The sequence below is a fragment of the Ambystoma mexicanum genome, chromosome 7p (assembly GCF_040938575.1).
Source record: "Ambystoma mexicanum isolate Mex_15411 chromosome 7p, UKY_AmexF1_1, whole genome shotgun sequence".
In the NCBI taxonomy this organism is placed as follows: Eukaryota; Metazoa; Chordata; class Amphibia; order Caudata; family Ambystomatidae; genus Ambystoma; species Ambystoma mexicanum.
In genome coordinates this window covers 922,780,143-922,808,039 of record NC_090939.1, presented here as the reverse complement: position 1 = coordinate 922,808,039, position 27,897 = coordinate 922,780,143, and the positions used below count along the sequence as shown (strand labels likewise).

At 44.9% G+C, this 27,897-nt stretch overlaps 1 protein-coding gene across 1 annotated transcript in view; it reads right to left on the bottom strand.

Annotated features, from left to right (window-relative positions):
- DCBLD2 (discoidin, CUB and LCCL domain containing 2) overlaps positions 1-27,897 on the bottom strand; it is a 621,557-nt gene that overhangs the window by 283,654 nt on the left and 310,006 nt on the right. Inside the window, exon 3 of the mRNA XM_069637211.1 lies at positions 5,753-5,890. Within this exon, the coding sequence (XP_069493312.1) occupies positions 5,753-5,890 (138 nt within the window). The remainder of the gene's footprint in view (positions 1-5,752; positions 5,891-27,897) is intronic.

Sequence of the window (27,897 nt, the reverse complement as noted above, 5' to 3'; positions counted from 1 at the left end):
TCTCTCTCCGCTAAGAACGTCGAGGACATAATACAATTCTAACCATCAGGGGGACATCTGCCCAGCCAAGATCATTTAAGAGGCAGCAAGGGATCTTGCACCCTTTTCTTACCTCAATCAACCCCTCATTTGAAAATAGCATAGTGCCTACTAATCTGAAAGACATTTGGGTCCTTCCCCTACTAAAGAAACCTACCCTTGACCCAAACATCACTACTAACTATAGACCGATCACTACTGTTCCATTCCTTCTAAAAATGCTTGACAGAGCAGACTACCTTCAGATACAGGAACATCTTGAAAGAAATAACCACTTGGGCCTCCGACAATCAGGCTTTAAACCTAAACACGCCACAGAGACAGCCTTGATAGATCTAAAAACACAAATGGATACCATAAAAGACAAAGGCAACCTAGCCCTCCTACTGTTACTAGACCCATCAGCTGCCTTTCACTTAGTAAATCATGAAATCTTATGCAACCACCACATCTGCAGCCCATTTCTATGATAAAGCGACTGCTTGGATCCAGTCATTGCTGAATAACAGAACCACAAGAGTGTTCGCACCGACACCATTGGCCAAGCCAGCACCAGTCACATGCGGTGTACCCAAGGGTTCCTGCATCTCCCTGACGCTTTATAATATTTTTACAAAGCCCCTTTTTGAGGACCTTGACCATTTGCGCGTCTCCTATACCAACTATGCGGATGACACCCATATTCTCATCCCCATCACTGGCGACTATCACATTGACATTAAACTATTAAATGACATTTCTAATCAAACAAGCCTGGATGGATAAACACGGACTGTGTCTTAATGACGATAAGAGAACTACTCCTGATAGGCTACCAAACAAGAGGTAACAGATTAGACAAACAGTAAAACTCTTAACATTGACAGCAACAACGTAATGGTCTCTAAGGAAGTGAAAACGCTAGGCATCTACCTTGACTCGTCACTAACAAGACAGATTAATGCGATAGCCTCAGCCTACACCTGCAAATTAATTAATGCTTGCAGACCTTTCTTGTCCACATCCAACTGCATCACTATAGCCAGAGCGTTGATATTATCAAAACTTGACTATTGCAACACCTTATATCTAAAAACTAACCAAGGAACAACATAAAAAAGCTGCAAATACTCCAAAATAATGCACTTCGATTGGCCATGAACATCCCCAGATCTCACCATATATCTGAATTGAGACGCAATGCTCACTGGCTATCGATCCATCAAAGAATCACACTTAAAACACCATCACTCACACACAAATGCCTCTCTAACTTGGCACCAAAATACCTGAGTGACAAGTTTTCATGTAACCTTTCTGACCGACCAACTAGATCTGCACAACTAACCCGACTTCGGATCCCTGGGTTCAAGCTTCAGAACGGAGGGGATAGCAGTTTTGCGGTTTTAGCAGCTAAAATGTGGAATGTACTGCCAGTAGCCCTTAGATCAGGACCATCACACTCCGTTTAGAAAAAATGCAAAAATGTCGCTGACCATGCAAGAAACTCAATAACTTGTACGTCCTATGACCATGCTCGTTTCTGTACCTCTATACGATGCACTTTAGTCTATCCTATATTCAATGCCTGTATTCAATGCCTGTATTCAATTCAATTGTATCCAAATATCACAAAGTTACTCAACGTAGTGACTATTACTCCTAGTCCATAGTTTCCTTTCCCCCATACTTATGGGACATTCCATCCTTCGGGACTGGACTGGAGCACTTTTGTCAAAAATCATCAACAAAATATCAATTTTGTCCTATTTTTACATGGGTCCACAGCACATGGCCGTAACCCTGCCATCCTGAGCTCCACCCAGCGCATTGCCCTTCAGTCCTTTTCTATTGCCTGGTCTGAGACCATTTAAAGTAATAATAGAGGATAATTTTTAGCGTGGACGGCGGGGGGGCGCGTATGGAGGAAAGGGGACTATGGACTAGGAGTAAGAGGTATGCAATGATAAAATCTCAGCAAAAATATCGGCTGTAAAAAAAAAAATAATAAACGAAGCAAAAATGCTGTGGTTGACCCGTTAAAGGTGTACCCCATTACACCAATAGTAAAATGGGTCAGTGGGTTGCGGGGGTGTCCCCTGCATCCTTTATATGGATTGCAGTGTCAAAACCACAGCATTTTTGCCGCGATATTTTGTGTTCACTGCCATTTTTGCAGCAATGGTAACACATGGAACCGAGTAAGATAGTCACTACGGTGAGTAACTGTTATACTCCTATGCCCTATCCCCTTTCCTCCATACTTGTGGGAGATTCCCAAGCACAACCAGAGGTATTAAGGGTGGATGGAAAATCTCTTCACTAAAACAAGTTTTTGAGGTCAGCCTGGCCAAATTGGGAATCTGCTCTGGAGGTCAGGTCTAAGCAGTAATGCATGCAGAAAGCTGATGGGGAGTCCCACGTAGCCGCCTTGGCGATGGACTCCCAAGGAACATACTTTTGGAAGGCAACAGCAGCTGCTTTGCCGCGGACTAGATGAGCATGTAAGCCCCTAGGTGGTTAAAGGCCTTAGAAATGCATGAGGCAATTCAACGGAAATAGATGCTTTGGAAGCTGGTTTTCCCTTTAGGGTCACTGAATGTAACCAAGAGTTGTGAGGAGCTTCTGAGTTTCCCCGTTCTATGGAGGTAAAACTTTAAGGCTCGCCTGATGTCCAAATTGTGTAAAATTCTCTCAGCAACAGATGCCAGGTTCGGGAATGGAGGGAAGGAAAGAGGGAAAGAAAGAAGGAGGGAAGGAAAGAGGGAAGGAAAGAAGGAGGGAAGGAAAGAAGGAGGGAAGGAAAGAAGGAGGGAACAACTTTATCCTTGTGGAAAGTGAGGAACCGATGTTCCATAGAAAGAGCTTGGAGTTTGCTTGCTCGCCTTGCGGATGTAACGGCAATCAGAAAAGCAACCTTCCAAGAAGGGTACATAAGATCAGTAGTGGCCATGGGTTCAAAAGGCTTATGCTATAAAGCAGTGAGGACCATATTTAGATCCCATTTGGGATGAGGAGTGCGTACGGACGGAAAAAGATGGAGGAGTCCTGCAAAATGCCTTTTGATGACTGGATTAGTCAATGAGAAGGAACAGCTGTCCGTGGACAGGTAGGCCCGCAATGGCAGGTAAATACGTTCTGCAAGACAGAACTGGAATGCCAGAAGCTGCGAGGTGAGACACAAAGGATAGCACAGTATCAACCGTAGTGTGTCTGAGGTCGAGCTGTTTAGCTAAGCATCAGTGGCAAAAACAGAGCCATTTGCTCCTATATTGAGCCCTCATAGAAGGTTTCCTGGCTGCTTGGATAATGCACAAATTGTCCTCGGACAGATTAAACTGCGCTAAAGATCTGAACTCAGGCACTAGGCCGCCAAGCTGAATGATTGTGGGGAGGCGTGCCACAGCTGGTGATCGCTCTGCTGAAGGTCGGGAATCAGCGGCAATCTGATCGGAGGAAGAATCGAGAGATGCTGAAGTTCCGAATACCAGAATCTGGCTGGCGACCAAGAAGCTATGAACAGGAGAGTGCAATTTGATGCGGTCCTGAGCTTGCACCGATGAATCAGGGGCAATGAAAGAAAAGCATAAATCTTCATCTTGTGCCACAGGATCTCAAGGGTGTCTCCCAGGGAGGACAATCAGAGGCCATCCCCGGATGCATAAAAAGGAAGTTTCCTGTTTGTAGACTTTGCAAAGAGGCCCACTTCTGGAGTGCCCCATTGGCGAAGGAGAGGTCCTTGCTGGTCATTTCCCACTCGTAACTGGCTGCCGATTGACGGCTGAGTGAGTCTGCAGTTACATTGATGTGACCCGGGATGTGTACAGCCTGGAGCCAGACCTTGTGCTGGATGGCCCAGTCCCAAATTTGTATGGCTAGTTCCACAAGGAGAGGTGACCAGGTGCCACTCTGCTTGTTGATGTAAAACATCGCCACAGAATTGTCTGTTCGAATACGGACTACCTTGTTGGTGATAGACGGTTGGAAAGTTTTGAGCGCCAGAAACACAGCCAGGTGTTCCAGATAATTGATATGGAACTGCCTGTCCCGAGGTGTCCATAGGTCGAATACTTCGAGGTGACCCAGCGTCGCTCCCCACCCCAGAAGGTAAGCATTCGTGGTAATCGTCACTTGTGGGCAGGGCTCCTGGAAGAAGGCCCCCACTGAAAGGTTGTTGGTTGAAGACCACCATTGCAGATCCACCATCATGCAGGAAGGAATTGGGATTATCTTGGAATCCGGGTCCAATGCCCGAGACCAGCGGCTCCGAAGAGCTAGCTGAGTGCGCCTCATCTTCATACGTGCAAGAGGTAGAGCTAGCACACAAGAGGTCTACTGCATCCAGCCCCGACCATGCGGAGAAAAGGACTAAAGGTCGATGCGTGGGCTGGAGCTCAGGAGGGCCGGGTACGGGCACGTGCTGTGGCCCCGCGTAAAAATAGAAGGACACAAATTTACATTTTTGATGCTTTTTGATCCCAAATGACGGAATGTCCCACAAGTATGGCGGAAATGGGACGGGACGTAGGAGTATGTAAAATATGTAACTGTAAGAAAAGGGTCCAGATACGCAAGGGTTTGGTGCGCTATACAAATAAACAAAATACCAATACCAGAATCCGAATCCTCCTTCACCACACTATATTTCCAGCTTTCCACCTACTATTAATATCTTACTCAACTATTATCTTCCCTGCAGATGTCATTCATCTTATGTATACTGATATATGCAATGTCGATATCCTCTCCTTTTTGTAAGGCAGCCCACTTTACTTGATGCTCTGTATATTACCTGCATATTTAAAATATCAAGAACTTGTGTTAAATCATGGAACATGGGCTTTGGTTATCTTCCTGTTCCCACCCTCTAGTCGTATCACCTTTTCAAAAATCATTTTACATAAATAACACATTTACATGCTTTCCATGGCCTAGGCAGCCTAGACCTAGAAGATATAGTATATTTAAGAGGTGACCCTGTCAATAATTTCTTTGGTATAGTTTGGACAGCCCCAGCACATTGAGCCTCTCATGCATCCAGACTATAAATGTATAATTTCATTATTTTTTATTTCTCCAGCCACTAGCTCAGTTCAAGCTCCCTTCCATTTTGCCAATTCTCCCGTCTAACTCGACCACCTCTATTCCTCTACTTGAACCTTCCTCCAGCAGACTTAGATCTGGTCATCCGTGGGTAGGGACACAATACACCATAAAGCTTGGACAACGAAAGTCGCTTTGAAACCACTTATTTGTGTAGTAAGATGCCCAATCATGCATTTTCTATAGCACACGAAAAGCACATTCTTTTGGTTTTCATACCATTGATCTCCAGCCAATTATCAGAGTAACCCAGACTATGAGACTAGTGCAGGCTAGATAGGAACACTGGTACTTTCAAAATGGGGTTTCATTTCTCATAAACAGACTCACTAGCCTGGGAAATCTGATAGTGATCAGCAAACAAGACAAAGCACATGCTGCTGCTCTCAAATCACTAGCTCCCATTCTTTACGGTCAAAAACAATTATCGGAAGAAAAATCTGCACCATTGCTCAAGTCACAGCACGTGGGTTAGGAAATTCAAGAATGTTTGAAAGCTGAAATTCTGAATTCTTTGTTCGCAGACATAAGACCCCCACCCTGAGCATTCTAAAACCACTGGATATGCAAGTAAAACAAGATCATACTGGAACTGCTATTAAGACCCAATAAAACATTAAAGAAACCCTACCTGCTTTATTTGTGGTCGAGTAGGATGCAAGAAATCCTCGGCCGGAAATGTGAGTTCCACTCATGAATTGTACAGTGACCTCGTGACTTTTCGACTCAATCAAGTTTTCCAAATGAAGTGCAAGACCACAATATTTACCTATCAAAGCAATCAAATAACAGCATTAAAATTTATGGACACTTTGTAAACATGTGCAGAGTAAAAGTGTATGCGATTCTGCAAAAAAAATAGCAATGACAACTATATTTAAACGAGTAGCCGCTAGAAGCAAGTCCCTGCAGTCCAAACGTCTACTAGTCAAGCAGTTTTTACACATGCCTGAAGTAGCCGGGAAAACACATTTTGTAAGCATGCCGCTCTCTTGGCCTTGCACAGCATGGCCTAATATCAAATATGATTTAAGTTACTTCCCTGTAACTATTGTTCTCCAGCATGGGTCTGGCATGGATTCACATGCTCATGAATATTCCCCATCATCAGGCTGGGAATTCTCAGTAAAAGAAAAAACAGTTTCACTTTCACTTTAAAACTGTATTTCTCCTGTAAACCAATCACTGTCGCCTGGGTCATACTGCCCATCCAATGACAGTCCTCACCCCAAGATCCACCCCTGGTGGCCATCTTCAGATTTGTTAAGCACGTAAAGTGGCAGTATGAACCAAGAAGAGCCACAGGGGGGGAAGGAGGGCAGGTGCATATGTGAATCCATGCCCGAACCATGCTGTAGAAGACATGCATTACTTACCGTAAAAGCATTTCTGATGATTGTATCTGCTTAGATTCACATGCTGTGCATATGGTCCGACATCCAGTGGTAACCGCGGAGTATTGCATCTTGTCTTTCGGGGGAACGAAAGGGGACGTCGGCATAGGCGTGTCTGAAACACTATCCCTATCATGACGTGTGTAGTACCCAAAATACCTCATGCGCCGAAGTCCCTCCGATTGTATTTTTTCTGCCATGAGGGAGCCCAAGGCTATAGTGAGTGAGTACATGAAGAGAGAAAGTAGTAAGAAGTATGTTCCTTCCACCCCGAGTGGGGGGCAGGGGGGGCGCGCATGTGAATCTAAGCAGATACAATCATCAGAAATGCTTTTACGGTAAGTAATGCAGGTCTTCTGATGCTTGTTAATCTGCTTAGAATCACATGCTGTGCATAGACTAGCGAGCAGTACCCGGAGTTGGAGGTGGGTTGTGAGAAGGAACAGTAGAAAAAAAGATGTCTTAGTACTGCTTGTCCCACCTGAGAATCAGACCTAGAAGGAGTGTCTAGGCAATAGTGTTTTGTAAAGGTGTGTACAGAACTCCAGGTTGCCGCTTTGCAAATGGACTCTAGGGGAACATTTGCAATGAATGCTATGGATGCCCCAGTGCCTCGAGTAGAATGTGCTCTAGGCTTGAAGGGCAGTTCTCTCTTTGCCAGAGTGTAACATAGTGTGATGCATTTGACAATCCACCTTGATATTGCTGATTTAGAGACGGGATCCCCTTCTCTACCAGCTGCCACTGAAACAAAGAATTGTTTAGTTTTCCTCAGTGGTTTAGTTCTATCCATGTAGAACATGACTGCCCTGCGCATATCTAGTGTGTGAAGGCTTCTTTCGGCCATGTTAGTAGGTCTCTGGAAGAACGTGGGTATTTCGATTGACTAGTTCACATGGAACTTCAAAATAAATTTTGGCGCAAATCTGGGATGAGTGCGCAGAACTACCTTATCTTTGTGGACTGTAACAAAGGGGTTAAAAACCGAGAGGGCCTGTAGTTCACTAACTCTTCTGATAGAAGTGATAGCGACTAGAAGGGCTGTCTTGTAAGTCAGGTCTTTCAGACTAGCTTTATGCATAGGCTAAAACGGGGGGGGGGTGTCACATGAGCCTAGTTAAACCACATTTAAATCCCACCCAGGGGCTGGGTGAGTGATGGGGGGATAAATTCTTTTAACCCTTTCCATAAAGGCTTTAATCACAGGTATTTTCCACCACGACACCTTCTGCTGTGACGTGGTGTAAGCTGACGACGCTAGGTGAACCTTTAAGGAATTGAGGACTAACCCAGAGTCCAACAGATGGGTTAGATATAACACAATGTGTGAATGCGAGCAATCGGTGGCATTGACGCCTTTGGAACTGCACCAGATGACAAAACGTTTCCATTTGCTGGCATAGCAATAACGTGTGTTAGGCTTTCTTGCCTCCCTCAGTATGTCCATGCATCTTTGAGGGAGTTGCAGATGTCCAAACTCTATGACCTCAGGAGCCAGGCTACTAAGTTCAGAGTTTGTGGGCATGGGTGCAGAGTCTCCCCCCTGTCCTGAGACAACATGTTGTACGGGCAGGGCAGCTTGACTGGTGGGGAGAGGGACATTTCCATCAGGTGCGCGAACCAAGGTTGGCGGGCCCACATGGGAGCCACCAGGATCATGGTGACTGGTTCCTGGTGCATCTTGTGTACTAGCTTGTTCAGAAGGGGAGTCGGGGGGGAAAAGCGTAGACAAATTTCCCCGACCAAGTTATCCAGAGACCGTTCCCCTTGGATCGGTTCTGGGGGTACCTGGAGGCGTAATCTTGGCATTGGGCGTTCTCCTGAGTGGCGAAAAGGTCGATCTCTGGAAACCCCCATTCTGCGAAGACGTTGGATACAATGTCTTCGTGCATTCGCCATTCATACTCTTCTGGCAGAGGAAAATCTCTGCTGAGTACATCTGCCAGAAGATTGAAATCCCCTGGAACATGTTGGGATATCAGGAACATCTTGTGTTTGAGAGCCCATATCCAGATGTTTTGGGACAGCTTGGATAGCCCTGGAGAGCGAGTGCCCCCCTGTTTGTTCAGGTAATACATTGCTGTTGTGCTGTCGGTTAGGACCAGCATTGTCTTCCCTTGCAGTTGCTCCTGAAAGGCTTTCAATGCTTTGAACACTGCTAGTAGCTCCAGTAGGTTTATATGGTTGGACGTTACCTGATGGGACCACACTCTGTGTGCTGTCTGTTGAAGCAGGTGAGCCCCCCCACCCTGTGAGAGATGCGTCGGTCGTGAGAGTGGCTTCCACTGCAGGGGTGGTGAAGGTCTCCACTTCAAGAGGTTCTCCCTCGACCACCACTGCAGAGAGAGAACGAGGGCTGGCGAGACAACAGATCTTCCCATTGTCCGCTGGCCTGACAACACTGGCTGTTGAGCCACTCTTGCATGGGACGCATGCGCAGCCGCGCATGGGGAACCAAGTATATGCATGACACCATCATCCCTCGCAAACGCATAGCTTTGCGTACCGTCACCTCTCGACTGGCTACATACTGAGGAACCTGAGAGAGCATGTTCTGAACCCTCTCGCTGGAAGGGAAGACTAGACAGTCTTCCGTAGGAACCGGGTCCTGAGGATCTCCTCAGGGCGCTTGAGAGGGGTACCTGACTTTCTACGTAAGAGTCTTCGGGGTCGTCTTCCAAATCCGTGGAAAACCTTTCGACAGATTGGCCCATAATTCTGGCCGGAACCGGTACTAGGCCCACCAACGTAGCAATCCTATTGTTGCTCTTACTGATAATCACAATCTTCGGGAGACAACCTCTCCGATGATGGCTTCTCGGGTAGAGGCGTACTCGTAGTCTTCAGGCCTGCACAGGCCTGGGAAACCTTGGAACCCGTCGAAGTTTCTTGTTCAGAAACTTCGGCGCGTGTAGTTTGGGGAGTAGCACCCTTGTTATGTTTGTTAAGCCCAGTCGTCATGCACTGCTGCGGATGCGGGCAAGGCATCGGATCAGATCGATCCGATGGCGCTTTCACCTTCTTCGACTAAGTCATCGAGGAGGGCACTTGGGTTGTGTGCTTTGTGTGGTGCGATTGTACGCCCCTGTCACTGGGTGTGGTCCCTGTAACAGGACCGGAGTCGAGCCTGGAAGGGTCGGGGACGGGCGTGGTGGCTCTAGAATAGTCCGCCTCAAGGTCTATAATGTCCGCGTTGGACGTTTGGTCATCCGATGTACCCACGTCACTCGGCTGGTGTCGCGGCAGGGGAGGGAGGCTCCACGCGTGACATTCCGTACGCGGCCCACCGCTTCAACCGGCGCTCCTTAAGGGTTTTAGGTTTAGGAGTTTACATGCCGAACACCGCTTTAGTGCTCTAGGGGGAGACAAGCGTTACACGACGTGTGCTCGTCTTTCCATGGATATCTGACCCTACAACAGGGCAGAATCTAAATGGAGTCCTTTCCATAGCGGTAGGAAAGGGTGACCAGACCAAAAAGGAAAGAAGTGGAAAAGAGGAAAGACATAGCAGTATGGCAAACCCCAAGCCCATTCTCCCTACTGTGTAGGCCGGCCAGGCGGCCTGACCACGTGGTGGTCCGAACGCCGGATCTTAGGCGCCGGAACCCACAGCCGTAGACGATTCCCCCGTAGTCTTCGTCGAAGGTGTTCTTGATAAGCAAAGTGACTTAACGGGGATTAAACCGACAATTCGGTAAGATAAACAATGTCTCATGAAGAGCTCCGCTATATGGCGACCAGTTATCTGGGCGGAAAAAAACAATCCGAGGGACCTCGGCGCATGAGGAATTTTGGGTACTACACAAGTCACGATAGGGATAGTGTTTCAGACACACCTATGCCGACTTCCCCTTTCGTCCCCCGAAAGAAAATGCAATACTCTGCCGTTACCACTGGATGTCAGACCATATGCACAGCATGCGATTCTAAGCAGATTAACAAGCATCAGAACATTAGTTACAGGTAAGTAAATTAAACCTCCTCCAGCATGGGGTCTGGCATGGATTCACATGCTCATGAATAACGATTACACAGCAGTACATATACACAACCACCGGAGGCGGCAAGGCTCAACAGAAGCAATAAACACTCACCTCTGGAACAGACTCCCCTCAAACGAACATGTTGTGTAGCACAGCTTGGCAGACTCGGGGCTCCTCCCTGGAATCCCTGTTGACGCAGTGGAACCTCGTGAAGGTGTGCGTGGACCTCCACGTAGCGCCTCTGCCGATGTTGAGCAGGGGCACACCAGAGAGAAACACCTTTGTTGCCACGATGGTTCTGGTGGAGTGGGCTCTCAGCCGGCCTGGCAGTGGTCTGCTAGCCAGTCGATGACAGTGCATGATGCAGCCAGAGAGCCACCTGGAGATGGAAGCCTTCGACAAGCCTTTCCTTGATTTAAAGGTCCAAACTTAACAACTGAGAAGTCTTCCAAAAACTCTTTGTTCGGGCCATGTAGAACTTCAAGGCACAAGCAACATCCATTGAATGCAAAGCCCTTTCCGCTGGCGATAACGGATTCGGAAAGAAGACAGATATCAAAGGTTTGTTAGGGTGGAATTCTGACAGTACCGGCATAAAGGTTAGGTGTGTACGCAGCATCACCTTTGAAGCATGGAAAGACAAGAAAGACTGCTTGCAAGACCGGGCCTGAATCTCCCTGACCCACCTGGCCGAGGTGATCGCCACAAGAAAAGCAGTCTTCCACAAGAGAAACTAAAGCGGGGCATGATACATAGGTTCGAAGGGCACTACCATGAGCTTAGTTAGCACCACATTGAGCTCCAAACAGGGACAGGGGCCTTCACTGGCGGGATAGTCCTGAAGAATCCCTTGAGGAGCTCCTTGATGAGTCTGCGAAACCACAGCGAAGGTTCTGCCCGGGGACCTGGTTTACCTGAATATTGCGTCGAGATGCACCTTGATAGAGGTGTGAGCCGGTCCCGCTTTGGCGAAGAAAACCAAGCATGGTAGAGGTTGCAGGGCCATGACACGCAGAGGGGTAATCTTCTGTGTCCGGCACCACACAGAGAAATGTTTCCATTTATGTCCGCAACACTTCAGCGTTGACGTGGCTCTGGCCAGGATGTCCTTGCATTCTGCAGGTAAAGCATACACTCCACACTAGGGCTGTAGGATTCATGCCATCAGGTTCAAATATTCTGGCAGTGATGCAGAATCGCCCCTCCAGCCAGATGGACTGGGCTACTGACGGACCTAGTAAGTCCAGATACCAGATTTGCAGAGGCCACGCCAGGTGACGAGTATTATCCTGCAGTGGCACGGAGCGAGTGTGTTGATCACACATAAGAGGAGTGGAAACAGAGGGGGAAGGCTTACAGGAACTGTTCCTCCCACGGGAATGAGAACGCGTCAGCCCATGCTACTCGGTTGAGGGAACCTGCTGGAGAACCATTGGCACTTGGTGTTCTTCGCCGCTGGCCCCATTTGCTGAACGGAAAATCCACCTACTCCTGGCAAAGTGCCCATTCGTGGCACAAAAAAAAATCCCTGCTGAGCGAGTCCACGTTGGTGTTCTTGACTCCCGCCAGGTGAAACCGGATGAGGAACATGCCTGGGCCTCCTTGTAAGGTGCCGGAGAACGGATTCCCCTCCTTGTTTGTAAAGGTAGAACATGGTGGTGGTATTGTCTGAAGATTACGCCGGTCAAGTGGCACAGCGAGTAGAGCGCTCACTTTGACATTCGTGCAGAGCCTGCTAATGCAGGTTTGAATCCCAGCGGGGCCCAACTCAGCCTTTCATCCTTCCGAGGTCAATAAATGAGCACCACACACCGTGGGTAATAATAAGCAGCGCTCAGATACCTGAGGGTTCGTAGCGCTATATAAATGCCAAATTATTATTATTATTATTATCCTCACCACCTTGCTCCTCAACTATGGGAGATAAGACTTGAGGGCCCAGAATACAGCCCAAAGTTCCAGGACGTTGATGTAGAGGCCCTTCTCCTTCGGTTGCCAGAGGCCTCTGGCGTGTAACTGTCCAGTGTGGACTCCCCATCCTTAGAGAGAGGTCTGTGGTGATCATTTCCTGGTAAGGAGGAACCTGAAACGTAGCTCACTGGAAGAGATGTGGTTGTACGTCCCACCACTTGATCGCCCTTCGGACCTCCTCGTTGAGAGATCTTGTCCGCAAAGTTCACCGACACCTGCATCAACCTCGCACCCAGGAATTCCTGGAGCGGTCTCATTTAAAGTCTGTACAGGCAAACAAGGCTGATGTAGGAGGACATGTCCAGCAGCGGCTTCATGGACCAAAGCGTTGCTGTCTGCACCAGCGACAAGCATTGCACTTTGCCTTGTTTGGTTCGCACCCTCTCTTCCGAGGGAAACACCAAACATGTCACTGTGTTGACTCGGGCGAATAGAAACAGCGTGCCCCGAGATGGCGTCATGCAAGATTTAGGATAGTTTATGGAGAAAACCAACTCTGTCAGCAGACCTATGATCTTCGATCTGTGTTCGCCTGCCAGGGAGTGTGAGCGGGAACGCACCAACCAGTCCTCCAGTTATATAAGTGGATGCCTTATAGACGAAGATGTGCCGCCATCAGAGCCAGGAACTTTGTGAAAAACCCTCGGGACAATTTCAGGCCGAAAGGCAGGGCCTTGAACTGGTAATGCCGAAGTAGAACTACGAATCGTAGGACCTTGCTGTGTTTCTTGCGGATGTGGAAGTAGGAGTCCTCCAGATCCAACAACGTCAGATAATCTCCAGCTGGCCGAGCACGTGTTGCAACGTGACCAACCAGAAATTCTGGGACTTCAAGTACTTGAGACAACAAAGGTCTAGGATTGGCCTCCACCCCACTCTATTCTTTTGAGCCAAAAAGTATCTGGAGGCTACTCCAGAGCCCAGGAGACGCTGGGGGATTTTATTTTTGCCCCTTCTGTAACATGGCCCGCACCTCCTGCAGAAGCTATGGTCTATGTTCGATGAATCGGCAGAATGCAAGGACACCTGCGTTGGAACTCCAAGGTGTGCCTCTGTCTGAGAGCGCTCAGCACCCATCTGTCCGTGGTGATCTTCTACCACGTGCTGACGAACTTCGCTAACCGGCCTCCCACCGGGGTGCATAGATGGGGCCCCGAGGCCACGGGAGGTTCAGGCCTGCTTGGGGGTTGGAGCTCTGCCCTGCAGGCGGCACCACCGCTGTCCTCCGCTGCTTTGAGAGCACCCGCGTATGCTTGCTGAGAGGAGAAGCGTGGAGGCTGTTGGTGTGGTGTATTATAACCCTTGGAGGACCTTCCTGGTTTTCCGCTGGAAGAGCAAAAGGACGACGGCCGTAGCTGCTGCAAAGTTCCCAAGGAGCTTGCCATCTCGGTGTCGGTCTTTATTGCTTGCAGACTCATCAACCGCCTTTCCGTAGAGTTTCTCCCCTCGAAAGGCATATCCAGCACCTTCATCTGATAGTGCAGGCAGAGGTTTGTTGCCTTCAACCAACCTTGATGACACGGACACCCCGTTCCCCATCTGGAAAGAAACCAGTGTCTGCAATGTCCACTGCCGCCATGCTGGCATGATCCAAGGCCATTTCCCCTTCCTGAAAGGGTTCCAGTGCCTCAACCTTCTTGTCATTGTGCAGGAAGTCCAGAATAGAACCCAACTTGAACCATAAATTCCTGGTCATATTGGGACAAGACGGCACAGACGTTAGCTGCCTTGATGGTAGAGCCTGCCGTATAAATGATACTCTTGCCCACTGCATCAAGCTTCTTACCCTCCTGGTCCAGAGGTAGCATGGCTGCCTTCCTGGCGCTTCCTGGCTGCTGTAGAGTCCACCAAATCGGGCGAGGGCTGAGACCTTAAGCACCTGGGGGCTCAATCTGGAACCCTGTACTTCACCAAACGGTCCCGCTTGGTTGGGGTCGTACTCTGGTTTCTCATTGGAGCTAGGCCTTCCTCCCAGATATCATCCAGGAAGAAAAAATAAATTATTCAAGTACAATTCAAATTGCTTGTGTGTAGTGAGCATAGATACAGTGTAAAAGTAGGTGTTGGAATTTGTAAAAATAAGACAGTGAAAAGACCCAGTCATAAGTGTCATGCTCCCCTGATGGAAGTTCTGGCATTCCTGGAGACTCCATTGAATATGCCATCACGTTATCAACGTTCTTATGTGAACGGTCTAGTGTTTTTCAAGATGGCCGCCAGCTCCTTATACTGGAGGCTGTTCTGGCAGTACGACGCGTTGCACCTTTGGATACTTTTTGTTCGACCTGCAAACTCTAGTGTTTTTCACTCTTAGAGCTAACGCTCCATTGTTTATACTCTTCTGCCTTTTCTCTCCCGGGATCGCCCCTTCGATCGCCTCTCCTACTGCTCGTCCTCGCTCTCCTCTGGCGCTCCTTATCCTGCTGCTCTCTCCAAACATACATTTTCTCGTTACGTCTCTCACCTTGTCCGTGCATCCTTCTCATCAGGCTACTTCCTCTTCCTGTTGATCCTCTGCTCCATACTCCTTCTGCCTCTGCTTTCCTCCGCCGTCCAGCAGATCTTCTTGCTTACCTGCTGTTTCTCCAGTCATCTGTAGAGGAGCCGCCTCGCCAACTCTTCAGTCGTCCTCCTCATTAGGACTTCGTACTACGTCAAACTCCATTTTTCATGTTACATAAAGGATCTATTTTCATCATATAAAGGAGACAGAAAATACATTCCCCACTCAACACTGATCTTTACATATCGTGTGATGCTGAAAGACCCTCATAATACCAATAGTCTTGAAAAAATAGACCTAGTACTTATTTGTTTTTTTATAATATCAAAAATAGTTTATTTTACTAGGTTGAATCACAACCCAACTTGCTCTTTTATAAAAATAGCTCTAAAACAGAATTTTCAGTAAAAAGGACCCCATAACACAACATACAGTGGATACATCTACAATACAAATTACTAGTTTCACTCACATCCATTCCTATAACATGACAATACAATACATCTACATATACAATTTATATAATGATTTAAACATTTTCCAATCACTGAGTGTTATTAACTCAGAATAAACAGTCCCGACATGTTTCAGTTCATCGTGGCACTAAATGCATGAACCTTCTTCAGGGGAAGAACACTTTTAATTTTTTCTCCACCATGTAATCCAGGGCCCCAACAGTACTCTTCAAACCGTACTCCTATAATTTTTCAATACACAAAGAAAAATAGGGTATCACTACAGATCAACATCATCACAAATACATAAGTCAGCTCCAAAATACTAACTATGTTACCAGTAACATTCAAATATGTACCTATGTACTGGTAAGATCAATTGAACCCAATAGTCACTACATACCTCACAAGTAGGATTACTGCAGTGTAGGTGTGCCACAGTGCACCCGAATGTCCTCCGACCTCTTTCAATGAGTCTGATACTGTTCTCTAAACGGTTCTTTAGTAACCAGGAACCTGATTTCCACTGAGAAAGGAACAACAAACAAACAGTGGTGTGAACAACACAACCACTACTCCCTCACTTCATCACAAATTCACGTGACTGCTGAAAATATATAGAGCTTCCATCAACCTGCCCATCTAGGAGGTGCTCCCACGTGTATCCCTATCATTCAATGTGGTCATGCCTTTCATAACAACCCTATAGTGCTTTTAAAACTACAACCTTCACCATAGCACTACCACCAATTTAAAACAATATATGCATATGTACCTATTACGCCATGCAAATACTCCTGCGTGGATGAAGAGATTGTTTACATATTCTTCGTCGCTGTTAAATTGTCCAAAAAATTGTAACCTACAATAGAAGAAACCTGATCAATGTTCTAGCTAAAAAAAATATATATATATATATATATATCACATGTATTTCTGTGGCACGCTATGCCCAATACAATGTAGTTTAACTAAATATCAACCATTGTTATAAAATCCAAATAAATGCTCGTGTAAGACGGTGGCCCATCATTTAATACCCAATTAGTAACGTCTGCAATACAGTGTACTACATATCAATAGTTGTAACCTTAATTACGGACGGAAACTTCACCCAATGTAGCTCCGGCAACCAGGGATCGATACCAGTAAATGCGGCGGTTCGGCTGCTAACCCCATGTTTTTCGTAATGAGAAGCAGTTCAAGTTGACAAATGCTAAAACACAAACGAAGGACTAACCTTCTTTGTTTTATGGAACGTCGCGCATCCTATTGCTGAGACATAAACGATGGACTAACCCCCTTTATTTCATAAACATAGTAAACAGATTTTCTCGATCATGGGTAATTGCCCGAGATCTCTAAACTACAATGTAATTAATATCAATAGTTGTTACCTTGCATAAGGACGGGAATTTCACCCAATGTAGCTCCGGAAACCCAAAACAAGATTCCGGAAAGCGCGGCGGTTAGGCTGCTAACCCACTGTTCTCGTAAGTGCAATAAACCAGCTCACATACACCTACCATGGTAGGCCAATTAGTGACCCCAATTATAATTTACCCAGGATTCCATGCTGGAGAAAGTCTGATCCGTTCTGCAGGTAAAAAACCATTATTAGACCAAGTTCTACACGAAATAGTTTGTAGGTAATCAAAGTTGCCCACACTATGTGAAGTAAACCATGCAACACATTACAAAAATACATTACAATACCTGAACCATATCCGACTCATCACATTATATTTACAAAGTCTAAACCAGTGTCATTTTTGAAAAACCCATTTCCATTCATAGTGCATCTTACTAACTCTTCATATTTCTCACTAATGACCCATCAGATATATCTATATCTCCATAGGGATGTACCACCACCCCATGCCCTTTTATCTCTGAGTATGCAACCAGTCAATTTCTTCATTAAGACCAATGATATGACTTTGGCACCTGTAAATCATTTTTTGTTCGAATAGGATGAGTTTATCATCTATTTCTGATTTATTTTTGCCATAAATTTTCTTTAAGATCACCCAACTGAAATCCTCGTGAGAATGTTTCATCTGTACAAAATGTTTAACCATAGGAGCTAGCAGTACTCGTTTTTTTATGCAACTGCGATGTTCTATCATGCGAGTACGACATTTCCTGTTGGTTTTGCCTACATATTGTAATCCGCAAGGACACGTAATTAAATAGACAACATTTTCCGTGTTACAATTGGTCATTTCATTAAGAACCCACTTAATATCAGGATTTAACATAATATATTTTGTTTCCTTCGTCGTGGCACACATCACACATTTTCCACAGGGAAAATGTCCCTTAACAGGCGGAAGGCCCCATAACGTGGTTTGCCTGGGTGCTAATGGTCGTTTGATGGATATGTCATTCCTAATGAGCATCTGTCTGATGTTTTGGCTTTTCCTAAAAGCCACCAATGGAGGTGGAGTCGATTCAGCATATTCAGCACTTTCTTCCATGTCTTATTAATAATGCCTTTGATTTTATATGACAAGTTCGAAAACGTATTGACAAATACAATCCGATCACCTTTATCATCTCTTTGTCTTTTCTCTAGTAAGGCCTCTCGATTATTATTAGAAGCTCTTTTGCAAGACCTCTTTACCAGCTCGGCAGGATAGCCTTTATTACACAATTTTCTTGACAACAGAGCTGCACTTTCTTTATAATCCTGCCCCAAACTACTGTTTCTCTTTAGCCTCAAAAACTGCCCGAAGGGCAGATTCGCCTTGATATGATTAGCATGGTGGCTGGAGAAATGGAGAAGAGCATTTTTGTCAGTTCTTTTCTTGTAAGGTTTAACTTTAAGGTATCCTTCATAGTGAAATATGGTGATATCTAGGAAGTTAATTTCTTGTGTATTGATCTCTTTAGTGAATCTTAAGAAAGGGTTCTGTACATTTAACCACTCGACAAAAAGTTCTGCCTCATTAGCTGTTCCTTCCCATAGTATAAAAATGTCATCTATATACCGAAGCCATTTCAAAAGGTGTTTCCTATACGGGTTAGTGACTGGATAAATGACCGTTTTTTCAAAAAATTCCACATATAAATTAGCAAGATTAGGTGCCATGGCAGCACCCATGGCTGTGCCTTCAATTTGCTCGAAGAATGCTCCTTGAAACTGAAAGAAATTACGAGTCAAAGCAAACTCCGCACACCACATAATGAAGGCATTACTGACAGGATGACCATCTACCCTCTCTCGTAGAGTTTCTTCTATAACCTCTAAAGTGGCCCTTTGAGGAATAACTGTATACAAGGATTGTATGTCCAGACTGATCAATAAGAACTGGCCTGAGGTAAAAGGTAAATTTTCAATTTTGTTGATAGCATCCGAAGTATCTCTTAGGTAACTAACCATTTTGACCACAAATGGTCTTAAATAGAAATCAACAAATTTAGACAAGGGTTCAAGGATGGAGTTGACTCCAGAAACAATAGGTCTGCCTGGGGGATTAGTAAGGCTCTTGTGCACCTTAGGTAGAATATAAAAAACAGGTACGCGTCCTTGTTTTCTAATGAGGTAATCACATTCCTGTTTACTAATCATTTCTGCTTCATATGCACTCTGTACTTTGGCTTCTATGATCTCCATCATAGCAATAGATGGATCAGAAGGTATGGAATGATAACTTCTGCCATCACTCAGTAAGCGCTGGCATTCCCCCACATAATCCTCACGGTTCAATAGCACTATGGCTCCGCCTTTATCGGCCTGCCTCACTACTACATTTTGTAATCTGGCCAACCGTGACACCAGTTCTCGTTGAGCACTACCAAAATTGGAATGATGCGGTATGCCTTGTTGTTCCAATTTATATACCTCCTTGAGAACCTGTTTCTCGAAGACACGAGATTCAGGGGTATAACTCTGTGTGGGGGCACAAAAAGTAGATTTATTTCTGAGACCTGTATGGTTAACATTCTCATACACATTGTCATTACGAAAAAACTCATTCAAATGGACCTTCCGCATAAAACTGTGGAATTCAGATCTGAACTCGAATGGATCATGGTATTTAGTGGCAACAAAATTCAAACCTTTATTAAGAACCATTTCTTCCTCAATGCTCAAATCGTAATTGGATAAATTGATCACCATTGATTCTCCTTGTTGAGGAGGTAATAGTAGGGGTCGAGGACAACGTTATCAAAAACAAAGACAAGGACGTCCTTTTTTAGGACAAGGGCCCAACCGAGGAGACTGGGGCAACCAAATTCAAACCCGCAGTCGATCGAGGAATCAATGGTGATCAATTTATCCAATTACGATTTGAGCATTGAGGAAGAAATGGTTCTTAATAAAGGTTTGAATTTTGTTGCCACTAAATACCATGATCCATTCGAGTTCAGATCTGAATTCCACAGTTTTATGCGGAAGGTCCATTTGAATGAGTTTTTTCGTAATGACAATGTGTATGAGAATGTTAACCATACAGGTCTCAGAAATAAATCTACTTTTTGTGCCCCCACACAGAGTTATACCCCTGAATCTCGTGTCTTCGAGAAACAGGTTCTCAAGGAGGTATATAAATTGGAACAACAAGGCATACCGCATCATTCCAATTTTGGTAGTGCTCAACGAGAACTGGTGTCACGGTTGGCCAGATTACAAAATGTAGTAGTGAGGCAGGCCGATAAAGGCGGAGCCATAGTGCTATTGAACCGTGAGGATTATGTGGGGGAATGCCAGCGCTTACTGAGTGATGGCAGAAGTTATCATTCCATACCTTCTGATCCATCTATTGCTATGATGGAGATCATAGAAGCCAAAGTACAGAGTGCATATGAAGCAGAAATGATTAGTAAACAGGAATGTGATTACCTCATTAGAAAACAAGGACGCGTACCTGTTTTTTATATTCTACCTAAGGTGCACAAGAGCCTTACTAATCCCCCAGGCAGACCTATTGTTTCTGGAGTCAACTCCATCCTTGAACCCTTGTCTAAATTTGTTGATTTCTATTTAAGACCATTTGTGGTCAAAATGGTTAGTTACCTAAGAGATACTTCGGAAGCTATCAACAAAATTGAAAATTTACCTTTTACCTCAGGCCAGTTCTTATTGATCAGTCTGGACATACAATCCTTGTATACAGTTATTCCTCAAAGGGCCACTTTAGAGGTTATAGAAGAAACTCTACGAGAGAGGGTAGATGGTCATCCTGTCAGTAATGCCTTCATTATGTGGTGTGCGGAGTTTGCTTTGACTCGTAATTTCTTTCAGTTTCAAGGAGCATTCTTCGAGCAAATTGAAGGCACAGCCATGGGTGCTGCCATGGCACCTAATCTTGCTAATTTATATGTGGAATTTTTTGAAAAAACGGTCATTTATCCAGTCACTAACCCGTATAGGAAACACCTTTTGAAATGGCTTCGGTATATAGATGACATTTTTATACTATGGGAAGGAACAGCTAATGAGGCAGAACTTTTTGTCGAGTGGTTAAATGTACAGAACCCTTTCTTAAGATTCACTAAAGAGATCAATACACAAGAAATTAACTTCCTAGATATCACCATATTTCACTATGAAGGATACCTTAAAGTTAAACCTTACAAGAAAAGAACTGACAAAAATGCTCTTCTCCATTTCTCCAGCCACCATGCTAATCATATCAAGGCGAATCTGCCCTTCGGGCAGTTTTTGAGGCTAAAGAGAAACAGTAGTTTGGGGCAGGATTATAAAGAAAGTGCAGCTCTGTTGTCAAGAAAATTGTGTAATAAAGGCTATCCTGCCGAGCTGGTAAAGAGGTCTTGCAAAAGAGCTTCTAATAATAATCGAGAGGCCTTACTAGAGAAAAGACAAAGAGATGATAAAGGTGATCGGATTGTATTTGTCAATACGTTTTCGAACTTGTCATATAAAATCAAAGGCATTATTAATAAGACATGGAAGAAAGTGTACAATGCTGAATCGACTCCACCTCCATTGGTGGCTTTTAGGAAAAGCCAAAACATCAGACAGATGCTCATTAGGAATGACATATCCATCAAACGACCATTAGCACCCAGGCAAACCACGTTATGGGGCCTTCCGCCTGTTAAGGGACATTTTCCCTGTGGAAAATGTGTGATGTGTGCCACGACGAAGGAAACAAAATATATTATGTTAAATCCTGATATTAAGTGGGTTCTTAATGAAATGACCAATTGTAACACGGAAAATGTTGTCTATTTAATTACGTGTCCTTGCGGATTACAATATGTAGGCAAAACCAACAGGAAATGTCGTACTCGCATGATAGAACATCGCAGTTGCATAAAAAAACGAGTACTGCTAGCTCCTATGGTTAAACATTTTGTACAGATGAAACATTCTCACGAGGATTTCAGTTGGGTGATCTTAAAGAAAATTTATGGCAAAAATAAATCAGAAATAGATGATAAACTCATCCTATTCGAACAAAAAATGATTTACAGGTGCCAAAGTCATATCATTGGGTCTTAATGAAGAAATTGACTGGTTGCATACTCAGAGATAAAAGGGCATGGGGTGGTGGTACATCCCTATGGAGATATAGATATATCTGATGGGTCATTAGTGAGAAATATGAAGAGTTAGTAAGATGCACTATGAATGGAAATGGGTTTTTCAAAAATGACACTGGTTTAGACTTTGTAAATATAATGTGATGAGTCGGATATGGTTCAGGTATTGTAATGTATTTTTGTAATGTGTTGCATGGTTTACTTCACATAGTGTGGGCAACTTTGATTACCTACAAACTATTTCGTGTAGAACTTGGTCTAATAATGGTCCCCTGGTTATGTTATAACCCCAGGTTTTTTACCTGCAGAACGGATCAGACTTTCTCCAGCATGGAATCCTGGGTAAATTATAATTGGGGTCACTAATTGGCCTACCATGGTAGGTGTATGTGAGCTGGTTTATTGCACTTACGAGAACAGTGGGTTAGCAGCCTAACCGCCGCGCTTTCCGGAATCTTGTTTTGGGTTTCCGGAGCTACATTGGGTGAAATTCCCGTCCTTATGCAAGGTAACAACTATTGATATTAATTACATTGTAGTTTAGAGATCTCGGGCAATTACCCATGATCGAGAAAATCTGTTTACTATGTTTATGAAATAAAGGGGGTTAGTCCATCGTTTATGTCTCAGCAATAGGATGCGCGACGTTCCATAAAACAAAGAAGGTTAGTCCTTTGTTTGTGTTTTAGCATTTGTCAACTTGAACTGCTTCTCATTACGAAAAACATGGGGTTAGCAGCCGAACCGCCGCATTTACTGGTATCGATCCCTGGTTGCCGGAGCTACATTGGGTGAAGTTTCCGTCCGTAATTAAGGTTACAACTATTGATATGTAGTACACTGTATTGCAGACGTTACTAATTGGGTATTAAATGATGGGCCACCGTCTTACACGAGCATTTATTTGGATTTTATAACAATGGTTGATATTTAGTTAAACTACATTGTATTGGGCATAGCGTGCCACAGAAATACATGTGATATATATATATATATATATATATTTTTTAGCTAGAACATTGATCAGGTTTCTTCTATTGTAGGTTACAATTTTTTGGACAATTTAACAGCGACGAAGAATATGTAAACAATCTCTTCATCCACGCAGGAGTATTTGCATGGCGTAATAGGTACATATGCATATATTGTTTTAAATTGGTGGTAGTGCTATGGTGAAGGTTGTAGTTTTAAAAGCACTATAGGGTTGTTATGAAAGGCATGACCACATTGAATGATAGGGATACACGTGGGAGCACCTCCTAGATGGGCAGGTTGATGGAAGCTCTATATATTTTCAGCAGTCACGTGAATTTGTGATGAAGTGAGGGAGTAGTGGTTGTGTTGTTCACACCACTGTTTGTTTGTTGTTCCTTTCTCAGTGGAAATCAGGTTCCTGGTTACTAAAGAACCGTTTAGAGAACAGTATCAGACTCATTGAAAGAGGTCGGAGGACATTCGGGTGCACTGTGGCACACCTACACTGCAGTAATCCTACTTGTGAGGTATGTAGTGACTATTGGGTTCAATTGATCTTACCAGTACATAGGTACATATTTGAATGTTACTGGTAACATAGTTAGTATTTTGGAGCTGACTTATGTATTTGTGATGATGTTGATCTGTAGTGATACCCTATTTTTCTTTGTGTATTGAAAAATTATAGGAGTACGGTTTGAAGAGTACTGTTGGGGCCCTGGATTACATGGTGGAGAAAAAATTAAAAGTGTTCTTCCCCTGAAGAAGGTTCATGCATTTAGTGCCACGATGAACTGAAACATGTCGGGACTGTTTATTCTGAGTTAATAACACTCAGTGATTGGAAAATGTTTAAATCATTATATAAATTGTATATGTAGATGTATTGTATTGTCATGTTATAGGAATGGATGTGAGTGAAACTAGTAATTTGTATTGTAGATGTATCCACTGTATGTTGTGTTATGGGGTCCTTTTTACTGAAAATTCTGTTTTAGAGCTATTTTTATAAAAGAGCAAGTTGGGTTGTGATTCAACCTAGTAAAATAAACTATTTTTGATATTATAAAAAAACAAATAAGTACTAGGTCTATTTTTTCAAGACTATTGGTATTATGAGGGTCTTTCAGCATCACACGATATGTAAAGATCAGTGTTGAGTGGGGAATGTATTTTCTGTCTCCTTTATATGATGAAAATGATGGTTATCCCCTAACCGTGAGAGAGAGGGAATGTTAAAATAAGGGGAACGGTAGACCTTTGTAAAGGTAGACATAAAGGATCTATTCCAGGGTTTTTTCAGCCAGGAGGCTTTTTCTCTCTTTGAGGACGGACTCCCAGGAGGCCTCGCGGTCTGGGGTTTAACCACCTGACCGCGTGGCTTCCAACGGAGCTCGGCCTTACACAATAAAAAGACGACCAAGGAATCACGCCAAAGAAGGACTGCACCACAAGAAGATGCTCTACAAGACAGAGTTGAGGAGGAAGGGAGGAAAGATTGTGGTAATTCTGACAATAAGAGGGTGGAAGGCATGGTCAAAGCCCATAAAAGCCTGTAGGCTCAGTCTGGGTGTTTGGAGTAGGAATTGGAGACCCACGAGTTGAGAGGAGTTGTCTGAAGGTTGGAGGAGAGTGTAAGATACTAAGCAAGACCCAGGAGGATTGATGAAGGTGGCTGGGCAACGCTCGGCCTGGAGGAGAGACCCAGGAGACCAGTCGAAGAAGCCAAGAGACCTGGAGCGAGAGGCAGGGAGTGTGAGAGTGGTGGTGACAGAGTGAAGTTGGTGAGAAAGAAGGTGATGACTGTGGTGGTAAAGAGGGGGAGAAGAGATGGGGGTGAGGGGAGACTCAAAAAGGGGCAAAGAATTTGGCCAAAAAGTCTAAGAATTTCCTAGGGATAGAGAAATCAGAGAGTGTACGTAGGAAAGGAGTAGGAAATGAAGGAAGGTTCAGAGGGGTCAAAAAAGGTGGGAGCCACAGATGTTATTAAAGCGCAAAATAAAAAAGAGTGGTGCTGAGAGTAGCAAAGAAGCTGGGTGAAGTCGATGAGAGAGAGAAGAACGATTTGGTAAAGGAAGCGACAGTTGTGCCCAAAGGGGTGAAGAGAGATCAAAGCAGAGGCTTGGAGCGGGATGAAGGTGAGAAAAAGAGGCAAGAACTGCAGAGTATTGAGAAATGTGCCTATGGAGGAGAAAAAGGAGGGAGAAAATGTAGAGATTTAGCAATGTTACTCCCCCAGTCATCAATTTCAAAGGGAGTAAGGAGCGGAAATAAACTTTTAAAGCTCAGGCATGGTTCCAAAAAAAGAGAATGGGAAAAGAGGACGTTTGTAATAAAGAAGCAGGACATTCACACCTTGAATCGGCAGTACCAACAAGAGGAGCCAAGCTGGTAGACCACGAAAGTGTGAAGATAAGGAAGGGGGAGCCTGAAAGAAAGGAGCGTGCCAAGTGTGGTGGTGAGATTTTCAGGAGAGGTGCTCTATGCAGAGTGGTTAGCTGCCCTATAGTCCAGTCTTGCTCCCCTGGTTCATCAAGCCATTGGAATGGACAACTCTTGCTGCCTAGGCCCCTTACTCTGCCAAGGCCCCCTTACTCTTTCTACTCGAGACTTGCTGTTCCACTGTGAGAAATCATTATAAGGAGAAGACAGTGGGAATCCCAAATAATGTCAGCAGAGCAATAAGACAAGGTCACAGAATAGAAGGTGAAAAGGGGGGTGCACTGTGAAACCATTAGATACCAGGAACCGCCAGTGAACCTGGAAGGCAGAAAGCCCTTTGTTGTATTCATCTTGTTACAAAACCTTTTCCTGTGATAAAATCTCTGGGAACCACCCGCGTGTCAGAATTCCTCTTCACTGGTTGACCCTGTAGTGTAGAAGAAGAATTCTTCCCACCAATGTACCCCTCTGAATGGTAACAATACACATACAGAGGGATCAATTAATTGAAAGATGTTTGGATATCCCTCCGAGACCACCGTAGCTGTAGAAGGAAAGCAGCGCAATTAGTATCCAAGTATACTGTGTGGCTTCACTAAATACCAACACTCCTCCCACACTAACCTGCTCAAAGATAGAATTGATCCTAAATTGATTAACCACGATCTTAGCAGGAATCGGGAAATACTAGGAATATTCTGCAAAAACAAGTGACCTCTCTGGTTACAATCCCTATTAACACTAAACTACCAATAACAAGAAAAGGCACAGAGATTCTTACCAGAGGGATTCCAGGGTTAATTGCACATGGTAAAGGTTCATGATGAAAGAGAAAGATGATTTCCGTCTGAGTTAGAAAGAATACAGAAAGTCGAAGTGTTTTTACCTAATGGTGAAACAACTCCCGTGATGCAGCGGAGGGAGTCCCGCGGCGCAGCGGAGGCAGTCCCGCGGCGCAGCGGAGGCTGTCCACGAAGTAACAGATACTGTGTTTAACAGTACAAGAAGTAACCAGAAAATAGCAAGAGTGAATGAAGTCAACAACGTCAAAAGAAATCCTTTAAACAATCCGGGTCAAAATCCATACGAGCAAACTTAGACTGGGGATTAGGCAATAACAACATCCAAGGGCAGAAGGCAAGGGTCGAAAACCAGTAAATCACTGAAGCACCAAAACAGACTACGAATATCCAAAAGCAAGGTCGGTTAGAGAAGCAAGGGTTCAAGATACCAGGTAAACAAGATGCAAGGCAAGTAAACAAGTAGCGCCAAAAATGCTTGATCAGAAGCACTGAGCGAGCTGGGGGGCGGGATTAAATACCCAATGTCACATGATCACCGCCGTGAACCAGCACGCACGTTGCGTCTCCTTAGCAACGCATTGCTAAGCTTCCATGGCAACCTCCAGCCGCCTCGGAAGACCGAAGTTCGAGATATTCCTCCCCGTGAACCACTACACAAAGTTCGGCTGACTCCCGTGTTTTTTCTGGTGGCATGAAAAGTACGTGCACCATTCCGAGAACCTGCGCACATAACAGTACCCTCCCCCAAAGACGGGCCCTGTCTTCTCAAGGCCCAAAACTCAGACAACAAACGAGGAGCATGAATATGATCGACAGGTTCCCATGTCCTCTCTTCTGGACCGTAACCCTTCCAATCCACATAATACATTCCGACACCCCTGGAAACCTTGGTGTCCAGGATCTTGTGGACTTCATACTCCTCCTCACCCTGCACAGACAGGGGAGGCGGGCGGGAAGGGAAGAGAGGTACCAGGATGAAAGGCCTTGACGAGGGACACATGGAAAACAGGATGTACTTTCCATTTGGCAGGGAGAGACAGTCGTAAAACGACAGGATTTATTACCGCAGTGATAACAAACGGACCGACGTATCGTGGGAGAAGCGCTCGTCTACCAGGGATACGCAAATTCTTCGTGGAGAGCCAAACTTTACCCCCTACAACATACTTAGGAGACGGAGAGTGATGGGCGTCAGCGAATCGTCTGGCAGTAGACTGAGCACTGTCTAGGTGTAGTTTAACCTGTGACTGTATCGAAACTAGTCGCTGAATGCAAGAGGAAGCTGCAGGGTCGTGAGCGGGCAAGGCCGGAGAAAGAGGCATCGACCTAGGATGCCTACCATATAAAGCAAAAAATGGCAATGAACGTGTAGAGGTATGGAGAGAATTATTATAAGCGAACTCTGCCATGGAAGCATGGACAACCAGGTGTCCTGATACTGGTGAGTAAGACACCTAAGATACTGTTCCATAGTTGAATTGAGACGTTCGGTCTGTCCGTCCGTTTGAGGATGGTACGAGCTGGAATAGCGCTCATCAATACCAAAAGAAGCGGTAAGAGATTTCCAGAAACGAGAAGTGAATTGTGAGCCCCTATCAGTAATGATAATGCAAGGGAGGCCAAAAAAACGGAAAACATGTTTAAGAAACAGATCCGCCAATGTAGGAGTGGTAGGGAGTCCTTGGCAAGGTATGAACAACGCCAATTTAGTAAAGTAATCAATGACCACCCAAA